Source organism: Labrus mixtus, chromosome 1 (genome assembly GCF_963584025.1).
Source record: "Labrus mixtus chromosome 1, fLabMix1.1, whole genome shotgun sequence".
Lineage (NCBI taxonomy): Eukaryota > Metazoa > Chordata > Actinopteri > Labriformes > Labridae > Labrus > Labrus mixtus.
The window spans coordinates 3,583,913-3,597,807 of record NC_083612.1 but is presented as its reverse complement, the minus strand read 5'-3'; the positions used below and the strand labels follow the sequence as shown (position 1 = coordinate 3,597,807).

Sequence of the window (13,895 nt, the reverse complement as noted above, 5' to 3'; positions counted from 1 at the left end):
GGGTCTGAAAAGTGAAGCCATGGTTACTGTCTTACTGTTGCCATGTTTGTGTTTTTACATTCAGTCTGATAATAAAGTTGAATGCGATGCCATGAGGTCTTCTCTCTGCTCTGTTTCGAGCGTGTGTGTGTGGAGAGATGTGGCCTTCAGACTCAGGAATCTGGCTAGCTTTCTGCCTTTAAATGGTTTCATGCTCTGCCTTTAAAGGCCCTGACACACCAAGGAGATCGTCTGCTGACGGTGAGCGATACTCGCCCTAGTTTTGTAAACTAGAAAGTAAACAGCTACATTGAAGAGGCAACTTTTTATCAGACATTATTCTCGATTAGAAGTACCTACTGTATATTATGAGTGGTGAGCGACTGCGGTTTGAAAATGTTCTTCTTGTATCCTAACAACGGTTTTTATATCACCATTCTTCTCCGCCCTCTTCCAGTTTCCCCTCTGAAAGACTTGAATCAATACCAAAAGTTTTTTAGCTTCTTGTATAATTTCATAGTTCTGCACGCACAGTCCCCGTCGGTCCGTTGTGTTTTCAGGATCTGAGACAGTTTTTTAAATAAAAGACCGCTCTCTTTTAGACGTCTCTTTTATGTTTGTTAACCTGTCAGTTCAATCAAAATGACCACAGATCCTCACACTTACTTCGAGTCTTTCAAGCCATACTTCTTTTTTTTAAATCCCCACGTCGAGACAAAACGTAACAAATAACAAATGATAACACAGATTGATGAGTACTGATGGTGTCAATCCAACACGTCACATAAATCAGTTTTAGCAAATATTACAAACGTTCCTTCAGATGATCCCAGATAGTTCACAAAACCTCCAAACAACATCAACTTACCTTTGAATTCTTCTCAGTTTTTCGTGTGAGGAAATATAAACTATGAGGATACTTCAGCTATTTTGGAAATGTGTCCACATTTCAGAAGAGGATGGATCTGCTTCTCATTCCCCTCAGGCCTCTGTGTGGGTGTTTCGGGGATTTGATGCTTAGTTCAGCCTGTTTTAACACCTATGAACAATGCATTAGGATGTTTTTCCTCTTTTTTTTCAGCAACAAAATACATGTTTAACTATCAACATGTTTAAAGCTGTCGGCCTCTTTATGTTATAAAACCTTTCAGAGGAGCAGTTTTGCTCTTCAGCTTGTTTTCTGTTTGTTAGCCTGAAGATAATACGCTAGGCTAACTAGCTTCCACTCAGGAATGGGAAGCACTTAGCCCGATATGCTATAGCTAGCACTGAATCCCACATGTTCACACATCACCTTGTACATGTGTCTCTCCAGGTGACCACGCTGTACCTCGTCCAGGTGAGCGCCCTGCTCAGTGTGTGGCTCCTCCAGTTCTGTAACTCCATGATCCTGGGATCGCTGGTCCTGAGCTTCATCGTAGCTGCACTCTTCGTCAGACACTGCCAGGTTTGTGTGTGTGTGTGTGTGTCTTATGGATTAAGAAATATAAATGTGATATTTTGAGATAAGGAAAGGCGAGCACCGGGAGCCCAGAGAATGAATTTATCATTTTTTAGTGCATCAAAGTCACTGGGTGGATGCAGACAGTCGTGGTCGCCTCCTCTTGAAAACGCAGAAAGAAGATTAAGTTGAGATCTGTTTGACGTGAAGAGGCCGCCGTGCTGCACTCACGTTCTGGTAGAAGATAATTCCAATTTGCATGCGGCAGACACATTTGAAAAAAAAAAATAAGAAGAATTTGTGGCTGGGTCTAAATGTAATTAAGTGAAATCAGATCTTGTCACTGTAACAATTACAGAAACATTTAATGTGACAGGATGAAAGTGGAACGGAGAGGAGAGAGAGAGACATTTCACGTTTCGTCTGTAATAACCTGTGTGCAGAAAAACGGCGTGCTGGAAATGTTACATGTTTCAGTCGAAATGGTCTTAGTCTCCTCATGCAGCGAGCCACGACAACGACACACGACTACCCAGAGATTTATTGACTAATGATGCACCGATCCAACTTTTTCTTTTGTGATCAATTTTTTATTTTGATTTATTACAACTGTTTTCCCCTTTACCCTCCCCCCACCCCCTTAGAGCACATACATGTATGAAAGTGCATACGTGCAAACATCAGGATCAATCAAAACATTCAAACCGTGGCGACCCCACATACATCCCCACCCCGGATCTCTCAAGGAAAACATATAAAAACACATTTCAGATCAAGCACGCCGCACACTGTCCTTAACCATACTGTAGGCTGCTCCCATGCTTTGAGGGTCTTAAGGCTGGCCCCATGACCAATCCAACTTTTTAAAGGAGATCTACTATTCTCACTTTTACCATTCATGATGTCAGTCTGGGACAAAAATCGAGCTGCGTTGTGAGACGTGTAGCTCAAAAACCTCCTTATTTATCAGATACTGGCGTCAGTAAAATCCCTCATTTCAGCCTCTTTTTTTCTAGATCCTTTCTTGTGTTGTTCTTACACTCTGGATAAAAGCGTCTGCTAAGTGAATTGTAGAATTGCATGAAACGCTTAATTTCTGCTGCTGTCTCTTTTAGCCCCCCCCCCCTCCCCATATGCCCACTGATTGGCTCTGTTTGCAGTCAGAGTGAAATTTGAGTGAGCTTCACGGTGGGCGTGTCCGACATCTTTGCTCCATGCTTTGCTCTGATACGTCGGGTTCTAGCCAAGTCTCACCAAGTTCTCGTAACGTCTCGTTCAGAGCATCAGGAAACCACGTCAGGGGATTAGGTCAACAACTGTGTATGTTGCTGAGATTTACTTCTTCATCCAACATCGTAAGATTTTCTGTTTGTATTTAAAGATGGATCAGCAGAATAGATCTCATTTAAGCTCCGATCCAGAGTTAAATAAATGAGCTGTATTCCTCTCTGTGAGGGCGAGGCTGGGAATCATTTATGTGTAAAGCAGCATCAGGCTTTTCTTCCTTTATTAGACACAAAATGTATAATCAAACACAAATAAACAGACTTAATTTTGATCACAATCTGCCTCAAAATCTGTTAACGGTTTAGTTTCGTCTGCCTTCTTGATTGTTTAAACTCGTCGTTCTACCTCTCCCGCTTGCAGCGATAGCTTTGCAGAAGTTGCAAGTCACCGTAGAAGTCGTTTGAATAACCAGTGTGAAATACCTCCAAACTGCTTAGCCTTCTATTTGTTGCACCCTCCATGCTGCGTTGGCTCCACCTATCAAAATGCACAAGCCCACCAGTGCACTGATGACAGAACTAGATTTAATAGATCAGCCCCCTGGTTTGGTCCCATGGAGGCGGTATCCAACCAGGATCAGATCGGTCCATCCTCAGTACTGACTCGGAGCAACTTGACTTCTTCCCAAGTCCAAATATTGAAATCAAATAAAAGGTGTAGTGCTTCAACTCTTTATATTCCAGAAAACAGTTCTAACTTCAGTTCTAACAGCACAGATATCACATTGCACAAGCTCGAGGAAAAGAGCCACGTTTTGAAATACAAATTCACCAACGATTCAAACGGGTCTTGGTTAAAGCTAATTAATGCAAATGACCAAAATGAAAACATTTGGCTGCTGTCTTTTTTAATACTCAAGCTGGTGTCTGTGCTCGGCCAAACAAAAATCATTTTATGAGATAAAGGAAGCATCACTGTGTTGAATCACTCTCATATCAGAAGTGGATGTTTTATGTTTTTGTTGTTCAAATGGATTTCATTTATGTGGATTCAAAATAAAGAAGATGCATCTCCGTCCATTACTCTCTTATTCTCTGCTGCTGAAACACTAATCAATGCATTTATCACATTCACACTTGATTAGTGCAAAAGTAACCTTTACAGTAAAGAGCCTTCTCCATAGCTGCCCCTCTCTCTGGAACTCACGCCCCACATATATTCAGACTCACCTTTTTCAAAAGAGCTTTTAATGTATGATGTGTGTTCTTTAAATGTGCAGCTTATATGTTAGAATAGAATAGAATAGAATAATTACTTTATTGATCCCAAACTGGGAAATTGGGGCATTTCAGTAGCAGGTTATGCAAACACACAATATTAGCAAATAAACACAATATAATATTAAATACAAAGTAAATAAGCACTAAAAATATCAAAACTAAGAATGAGAATATATACAACCAGGATTTAACTTAGCATTACTTCTAGTCTTAAATATGGAAGATTAAATACAACATACTTTGCTGGAGGTCGATGTAAATGTATTGACATGGGGAGCTGTCCAGAGATGTGCAGTCAGTGATACACAAGTTGAAGTGCAGGAGTGTTGACATATTATCAGTAGAAAATATTCAATATAACGGCGAGTAGACAAATGAAGTGAACTTGAGTGCAGGGATCGTTTGTAAATTTAACATGTGCAGAACAGATTACAGTATGAAGTTGTTGTCTTTATGACCTGTGTGTTTGTTCTTCCTGTTCTGATCTTTCTTTCTTTTTTTTTTACAGATGTAGACTGTCTTTGAGTTTTACTCTTTATAAATCAAATGTATTCTTGTGTTGACTGACCTCCTGTCGCTGCGTGCTCCTGCAGTCTGGCCTGAAGACGGGAAGCCCGCTGCTTCGTCTGGGCAAGCTGCTCCTCCACAGCGCCACGGTCCTCCTCCTCACCTGCACCATCAACTACCTGGCCAAGGTAGCTCCTCCTCTCCTTTTTCTTCTTACCCCTTATCTTTCTCCTAAATCTTCTCTTCTTACTGTTTCCATCTTGTTTTGACTTTCTTTCTAAATCCCACCCGTCCGCTTTACTCCACCACCGCTGCAAGTGTTGCACTCTTCTCTCTCTCTCTTATCTCCAGCCTCATTTCTCTCAAATCTGTTCTTTTATTTCCACTTTTTTTTCTCTGAATGTTTCATCTCTCTCTCCCTCTCCTCCTTCGTCTGCTCCTCTTGTTTTTGTTTGAATGTTTCTTGGACTCTTTCCTGAATTCCCCTCTCTGCACCTCCTCCCTCCTCAGGTATCTTAATGTGTCTGTGTGATGTGAGGTCACCTTCATGTCTTGACTTATTTAAAGATCTCAGCATGCTGGTCTCCAATCCTTGTCATGATGACCTTATCTGTGTGTGTGTGTGTGTGTGTGTGTGTGTGTGTGTGTGTGTGTGTGTATTTTTTACAGAGAGTACTTCAGCTCAGATCAGACGAACACATCTTTAAATTCATCCAGTCGAAGCTTGGCTTGGGATCCACCAGGTATGAACAACACACACACACACACACACACACACACACACACACACACACACGCATACTTAAACAAAGATTCACTTGCTTGTGTTCCCTGAAAACAGTCGCGTACACTCTTGGAGAGGCAGATTTTTTTTAACACCGGGGGAGTGCTCACACACAGTCGGCGCCCGTACACACCTCCTTGATTTGATCCAGCTCGACTGTATTATTCACCGAGCAGCAGTATCGTACCTGGAGCGTTAGTGTGTGTGTGAATAATAGATGGCGGGGTAACGGCAGCAGCAGGCCTCCCATCGATCAGACACTGTGTGTGTGTGTGTGTGTGTGTGTGTGTGTGTGTGTGTGCAGAGCAGCTCAGCCACTGGATAGCTGCTCCGGGGTGGCAGATAACACACACTCTCACACCCGACGCCACACAACTGGCCCTTCAATTATTCAGCAGGGGGTCTGTGGAAAAATGCAGAGCTTACTCTCCGTCTCTGTTCCTGCTTCTCCCACTCACTTACTTCTTTTTTCTGCCGCTGCTCCTTTTATTATCCCTCGAGTTCTGTTCTGTGTGGAAGGATATCTCAATTCTCAAGTTCAATTACTTATCCGCGCCGCTGTTTATCACGGGCGGTATTACTCGAATCATCTGTCAAATATAGGATCCTCAAAAAGCAACACAAGTTTGTTTAGTGCGGCTCATGCAATGTTGGGATTATAAATTCAGTTCATCGCTTTTTCCAGCTTATTTGAAAGTAGTTAGAAGAGTTTGTCTCCTTTCTTCTTTCTTCATGGATAACTGGGTGTCGGTGTTTCTGTGAGTGATTGGACGGAGCCGGGGGATTGTTTTGCCTCAAAGCTGCTTTAAAAACAGTCTGGACTTATTAGAGCAACAAATACTCAGACCGAACCTTCACTTATCTGGATCTGGAAACATGGACCATCTCAGTGACATCATCCACTGGTTTCCAAAGAAGCTTTTCAAAGCCACGGTCGCCATATTGGAAACGTTGTCTCCAGCCAACTCTCGGTCAAACTAGTGACAGACAAAGAGGTCAAGATGAGGCTCCCTCACACATGTTGGCAAACAGCTACAACGCTCCCACCTCTCAAGTCAGCCACACCCCCTAATTATACAAACTGACCCTTTGTAGGCTTTCTGATTGGTCCACTGACCCACCAATCAGAGAGCTCCAACTCATTGCAGCGGCTGCTGGGCTCTTTCACTGAGGACAAATTTATAAAAGAATCAAATCAATTAAAAGTCTGTCAAATCGTGAAGGCATTTTCGATTATTCCTGAAAACAAGAATTTTAGTCTAACCTAGTAACAGTAACTAAGGAGGGCGGGGCTTGATAAAAACACTCTTCCTGGTGAGGGCGGGGCTGGACAAATGGTCACTTCCTGGTGTGGTTTGACAAAAGGTCACTTCATGGCGTGGCTTGACAAAAGGTCACTTCATGGTGTGGGCGTGGCTTGACAAAAGGTCACTTCCTGGTGTGGGCGTGGCTTGACAAAAGGTCACTTCCTGGTGTGGGCGTGGCTTGACAAAGGGTCACTTGATGCATAACTCTTATTCTTGATATAATCAAAACAAAGTAATGATAATAGAAATTCAACCCAATACAGTTTTTAGCAACAAAGATATATATCCTGCTTTCTTCTCTTCCTCGTGTCATTCATTCATTTCTCTCCATCTTTCTTTTCTTCCCTCTTTTCCTTTTTTCTGCAGAGATTTCGATGCCAGTCTGTATCTGTGTGAGGAGGCTTTCGGTCTGCTGCCTCTCGACACGCTGGAGCGTCTGGCTGGTACTCTGCTGCTGTACCCCTACGTCCTCACGCTGCTGCTGCTCAGCGGCACGCTGGCGGTGGCCGCGCTGCAGAACCTGAGGTAGGTGAAGTGAAGTGAGCGGGAACTTTTGGAAGGAAGGCCCCGTGTCCACCTAGCTTTTTTTTTTCTGAGCACTAGCAACGTTTTTAACGTACGCAGCAGAAAGCGGACGCCTGGAGAAAAGGCTCAGCGTCCAGCCCATTTTTTCTGGAGCTCCGCCTTTTTTGTGCAGCCCCTCAAAGCCCTCAAGTTGAAAACATTTCAGCTTTTCAGGAAGGTGCTGTTGACGTCACCCGCACTCTTTTCCAAATGTATGATTAAGCAATCTATCAACACATTAAGTTAAAAACAAACGGAGCAGTGTCGGTCATACAGTGGAGGCTGTCAACAGACTGTTGTCATGGAGACAGGAGGGACGTCTAACGCTTTTCTTCTCAGCGCAAAAAAAAACGCTTCATGCAAGTGCTACCGAGCGCACAGCAAGGGCTTTTCTGCCCGATAAAGAAATGCAAGGTGGTCACGGGGCTTAAGAGATTAAAAGTTAGAATTAAGAAATGTTTTTGAAAATGTCTTTTTTTCATTTTCTCGTGTTCACACTTCGCACAAAACTCTTGAAAAATTCCTGAAATGTTTGGGGTGAGATGCATGTGTGAACGTCAAATCATTCACCCTGACTTTACCTAGACGTTTTCCTACCAACCCCCCCGAGTTTGTTTCTGCTTGACTTCGGGGTTGAGCTGATTTAAAAATGCAGCAGGAAATATTTAGTCAAATGTACAACGAGCGAGCAGGAGGGGGTGATGACGTTTATATCCTGGGACTGATGTCGACTATAGACTAGACCTGCAGGACCAACCATCGGTCCTGGGGGGACAGGGTCATCTCCATTGCCAATCCCGCCCTCTGGAACTCACTCCCAAAAACCATCAAACCCCCCCCCCTTACTCTCCACCTTCAAGAAATCCCTAAAAACTCGCCTACAACTACTAACAATCTCTTTTCTCATCCTCCTTCTCTTACATGATTTCTTCCTTGTTTTGTTCAGTTATTATTATTATGTTAATGGAGTCAGACTCTGCCCCATCCTTGGATTTCCTCAGGGTCTTTTTGAAGTCATATTTTGCCTCCAGAGAACCCCCCCGCCCCCCAAACAGGGGAGACTGTGTGTGAATAAGCAGCAAAGATTTCAGGCTGTATTAAATATCATATAAAATGTTCTCGGGTGCATGTTCGGAAACACCCGATGTCTGGGTTGTCCAACATCACTGCAGATTTATGAAGCTATTATTGTGGCAAAACTATTTGAATATGCGTACACAGATCCACAAATGTGTAAAAAGATCCACAAATGTGTAAACTAATCTGCAAATATGAAGACCAATTTCGAAATATTTACTTATTTATTAATGGCAGTGAACTTTTTCAGCTGTGAATCCTGAAAATACACAAATGATCGCTTACAACTGAGGCAGGCCGCGCCATTGGCTGTCATTTTACATGTGACTTTTGCAACACTCCTGCCGTGCAAGATCCACAAATGCGTACACACATATCTGCAAATGTGTGTCTGATGATCTGCAAACACATTAGTGGGGTTTGTTGACGTTGTTGCTTCATGCTCTGGATCACAGAGTCTACCCCCCCCCCCCCCCCCCTACAGCTTTATTTGCCCGTGGTGAAAGGCGAGGGGGGCCGCATTGGATTAATGACATTAACATTTGAACTGGCGCTCTGCCTGTCGCAGGGCTGGAATACTAACCTCAAAGAGCAAAGGGCTTCTTCCTTATTGAGTAATTAATTAAATAATTTTCACCCCTCTCTGTGTAGAAGATGGAGTCATGTTGGATTTGTATTCAAATGAAAGCAAGTGTCCATCGTGTGTGGTGCAGGAGGCCAGATCGTGGCTGTGACATGTTTAAAAAAAAGCAGCTAATGAAATCTGAATAATATCTGCTGCGATCTGAAAAAATCTGAATATTATCAATTCCACCCACCTCCCCATTCTGCTTCTGAAGCGCCCTGGCTCTAATGTTTTATGTATCACTGTTGTCTTTTGTCTCGCTGCCTTCTTCTGTGTTTCTCAGCAGACCTAAAGGGGGTTCAGCCGAGGAGAGGAAAGGAGGCGGAGAGGGGCGAGCGGTGGCGTTTCGTCCAGATGTGGCCTATAATCTGATGCACACGCTGTTCTACGGCCTGCTGGCTTTCAGCACCATGAGGTGAGGGCATGCAAACTAACTTTTTTATTTTCCTCGAAACACTTCTTAAAAAAAGTGGAATCGTCTTGTTATCGAGGTCTAGACTTTGAAATGACAATACTCATTCACACAATAACACTCCGAGTGTCTCGCTCATGACTGAGGTGAGAGGAGAGACATGACGACCTAAGTGGCTCAAAGGTCAAGTTAACTGACAACTGGGGGCGGAGTTATGAAGCCAATTTTAAGGTAAAATCATAGACTGTAAATATTAATGTTTGAAGCCTGAGTGACGTCAGCCATCTGTTCCTGCAGGGGGCTCTGGAGGCTCATCGGCAGCAGACGCCATGCTGGAAATCCTGTCTCAGTCTAACTTTCAGTCAACCTAACAACAGGCTGAGAGCTGGAGCTGAGGCAGGTTTTAAGCCTCTTGATTAATCGTTACATAAAACAAAATGTCACCGCCCGTACAGTGTGTACAATAACTTATGAGACCTGTTTAATTTTTTTGTACCAGGCTGTAAACATGTTTATTTATGCTGTAAAAACGTCTTTTTTGCCCGTCATGTGTATGTGACTTCCGGTGTTCCTGGAGCCGGCCTCTAAAGCTGCAGGATTTTGCACTTTCACATTGGCTTCATTTTTAAAGACTGGAGGTTGCTGCTTCGGTAATAGTCATTAAACAACTGTCAAGAAGACAAAAAATACAGACGTACAATCCTTTATATCCAGACATTTCATTCCCAAAAAGACCTTTAAAAAAAACGCTAACAGTCAGAAAACATGGGGTTAGGGTAGGAGAGTGTGTTGATTCAGTCCAGACTTCTTTATTAATCCCTCTAGAGGGTTTTTAGTTCTGAGCAGCTTGTACATTAAAGGTAAATGGACTTGAGTTTCTATATTTTCTTTTCTAGTCTCCTGACTACTCAGAGCGCTTTTCACTGTGCAAGTCTCACCTACACATTCACACCCTGATGGTAGAGGCTGCTGGGTAAAGTGTCCATCAGTATTAACTAATCCCATTCACACACATTCACACGCTGCAGACAGAGCAGCAGGAGAAGTTTAGGGTTCAGTGTCTCGCTCAGGGACACTTTGACATGTGACTGCAGAAGCTGGGGATCTTTACCACTGAGCCACAGGGACGTTCAGATACAATGAATTATACCCAAGAGAGATAACATACGAGATAAGAGCTTCAAAAATACTGATAGTAAGAAGGACGATGAATAAATAAACAACTGGAAGAACAACACAAAGATCTGTCTCAATGAAAGGATACAAGGATCCGTCTTAAAGCAACAAAAAAAAACGTCCATGGAGAAATATAAAACCTAAAAAGCATTTAATAATCGGAGAGTGGAGAACATTTCCTTTAAGCACATGTCTAGAAGAAATACTTTTAGTCTTTCTGAGGTTTTCACATTTGAACAATCGATGAGGCTGTTTCTGTCTTTCACTCGGAGGCTGAGAAAACCAGCAGATCAAAAAAAAAACAAACTCAGAGACTGAGTCTGCTGCTCGCTCTCACTGGTTAGTGGTCCATCTGTTTATTACAGAATGATGTAAATACAGATACCTGGCTCACCACTCATCCCTGACAAGTCACAGTGGGTTTAACTCCCTGACAGGAACGGCTCAGATGTGCTTTTCCTTTTTAACTGCTTGATTACGAGAGCTTGTGAGCAGACGCTGAAGTCAAAGTGCCTCTCCAACGCCTCTGACTAAGTGTCTGAGGGGTCCACTTTAGCCCCCCCTTCAACCATCCAAGCACCCTCCAAGAGTGCAATCGTCTTTCATTTAGTGACACTCGCTGCAGCAGCAGAAAGATCGGACACAGAGAGATAATAAATACTCCGGACTGCACTGTATGACAGACAGCCTGAGAATATAAACCTCTGTACATTTCTCTCACACACGCCAACCTCCAGTGTTGAAAAATGAAGCCAGTGTGGAAGTGCAAAATCCTGCCAAGTGTTGGCTGGCTGCAGGAACGCCGGAAGTCACATACACACCACATTAAAAAGCTGTTTTTACGGCATAAATAAACATGTTTACAGCCTGGAAGAAAAAAAAATAGTCTCACTGTCACACACTGTACGGGGGGGGGGGGGGGGTTAAACAGCTCTGTTTTGATTTTATGAAAGAAACGTGTTATCCATAGTAAGGCGGGTAGCTGACATGATTGACAGGTGGGCATGCTTAAAACCCGCCTCAGCTCCAGCTCTCAGCCTGTCGTTAGGTTGACTGAAAGTTAGACTGAGACAGGATTTCCATCATGGCGGCTGCTGCTGATGAGCCTACAGAGCCCCCTGCAGGACATCACTCAGGCTTCAAACATTTATTTATTATATATAAATTATATTTATTTTATTTTATTAATTATATTATTATTTATTTATTATTATTTATTTATTATTTATTTATTTTATTTTATTAATTATATATTATATTTAATATATATATATATATATTTATTGCTGCTACTGTGTACAGTATATTATTTGTATATAACTTTTGTTTTTATTTTATTCTTTGTATCTGTGTGCTGTTCTATCCTTTGGTGCTACCTCCTGCTGGAATCTGAATTTCCTGAGGGAACCTTCCCAAGGGATTAATAAAGTTCCTATCTATCTATCTATCTGTTTATATTTACACTCTATCACACACAAAACACACAACTGTCCCTGATGCCCCTCGGTTACTTTTACCTGTCAAGATGTCTTATATTCACCATAGTCGGAATTCATATTGGTGATTAATTTAAGGCTGCACAATTTATGGCTATTTCATCGTTCATATACGAGTTACAAAGGAAACACTTCATGTCTGAATTTAAAGCAACAAAAAAAGAACACAAAAAGTTGTTTTCTCGCTCAGCCTGCAAACATTTAAGCAAACTGGATGGAGACCCGAGTGTCAGATCAAACTGAAGTTTGCTATCAGCTACCCTCAGAGGAACTGTTGACGATTTATTGGTGAAAAAAAACAAAGTTTGGGTTTGTTTTAAATAAAGGCGGGACCTGTTGCAGACACATTTAATGCACTTCATATCATTATTGCAATATTGGTCCTTTTGTTTTAATAGTTTTTAAACTAGCATAAAAAAAAATCTGACAACCTTATTAGAAAGATGAATTTGTCTCTGCTGCAGTTTGAACACTTCCATAGATAATGTATAGAGTTCCTTGAATGCAACATTTCTCCCGATCCATTAAGTTAAAGGAGCGAGCTGCTGATTTGTAAACCATCATGAGATGAGGGTTAAAAGATCTCCAAGCTGCTTCCCACACAACGATACAGCTTGAAAAAAAAACCAAACAAACAGCATAGGAAGGAGCGTGCCTCTGTGGAAACTGTGACCTACGTGTTTTGAATATTTTCTCAGTCAGTGGTGATTGTTAGCAGAAAGTGAGGAGTGATCCATTCAGCTGGAGGCTGTTTTACTCGTGTTTTGTTTTTTTTGGCACGGTCACATCCCGTCTCTGCCAGGCGTGCTACTCTTTGGATTGTGTCCAAAGGTTTTAACCTGCAGCGCGTATCTGTGTGAGAGAGAGAGAGAGGCGGTCATCTTGATGTTCTGGGGGATATTGGAAACATCATGCACATTTCTTCTGTCAAAACCTGTAGAGGTGGATGGGAAAAAATAATCTTATATTGTGTTATTGAAGCTTCTCTTGGGTTTTTTTAGACAGCAGTTACTTTATTTTGTGTATCGCTCTGCTACATTTAACCCCATTAGCCTCCCCTCTCATGTCCCCTACGCTCCTCTCTCTCTTTGGTGTCCTGTTGGCACATTTTAAAACTGCAGCCTAATCTACCCGGTTCACCTGTCTGCATCATCCATTGGCGGTTTCCTCTCTGTAAACCAGCCGACCCGCTGAGGCTCCCGTCAGAGATACCAGACTCTGGCTGAGGGGGTTCAGAGCTCAAACACAGACATTGGCATCTCTTTACCTCGAACCTGTACGGAAACATCTTTCTATGCGGTCGACTTTCATATGCTGCCACCTGTGCTGCGTTTCTGCTCCCTGAGCTGGCAGCTTGTGTACTGCTGCAGTGACATGCAGGCCATCGACGTATCTGCTGTGATTGGTCACCTTCAGATTTATGATGATCACAGAGCATCAGCTGACTGGCTTTAACTGAGGCAGAAAACACCTCAGTGTTCGCTCAGTGCAGTCTCTCTCTCTCTTTCTCGTTTTTATACATACAGGAGTTTTTTTTGCTGGCTTTAAAAACACTCTCAGAGTAACTTTGTCGCCTCTTTATGATTTACAAAAGCAAACAAGAACATCAGCATGAAGACCGACTATTTCTGTACACTTTCTGTCAATGCCACAAACTTGCAGAAAACTCCTGATATTTCCAGGAGGAGCTGTATGTGTGAACGGAAACAGCCACATTTGTCACCCAGAGTTTCTCCTGCCAGACCCCTATGATTTTTTTTTCCGAATCCCCGGAGCAGTCCTCCTGAAATGATCTAGATATTTTCAGGAGTACAGATGTGAAAACGGCTATATAGGAGGTCCACTCCTTTAACGTTGTGTTTTCTATTCTTAGTGAAGAAACTCCTCACATCTGTTGTCCCCGACATGTTTGTTTGAGTGCTGCTGTTTGCTTGGTTTTAATATTTAGCTTGGCGGGCTGTAAACAAAATTGTCCTTGTGGGATAAACAAAGTTCTCATGTTTTTTTCTGATTCTTTTTT

At 42.5% G+C, this 13,895-nt stretch overlaps 1 protein-coding gene across 4 annotated transcripts in view; it reads left to right on the top strand.

Moving 5' to 3' along the window:
- Positions 1-13,895, top strand: part of dpy19l3 (dpy-19 like C-mannosyltransferase 3) — a 73,594-nt gene that overhangs the window by 26,507 nt on the left and 33,192 nt on the right. For 2 of the 4 annotated variants that reach the window (XM_061044645.1, XM_061044633.1), the window contains 5 exons: positions 1,295-1,426; positions 4,521-4,622; positions 5,104-5,177; positions 6,892-7,050; positions 9,078-9,206. In XM_061044645.1, coding sequence (XP_060900628.1) covers positions 1,295-1,426; positions 4,521-4,622; positions 5,104-5,177; positions 6,892-7,050; positions 9,078-9,206 — 596 coding nt within the window. Of the gene's footprint in view, positions 1-1,294; positions 1,427-4,520; positions 4,623-5,103; positions 5,178-6,891; positions 7,051-9,074; positions 9,207-13,895 lie in introns of all 4 variants that reach the window. The other 2 variants (XM_061044638.1, XM_061044625.1) reach the window with 1 other exon arrangement.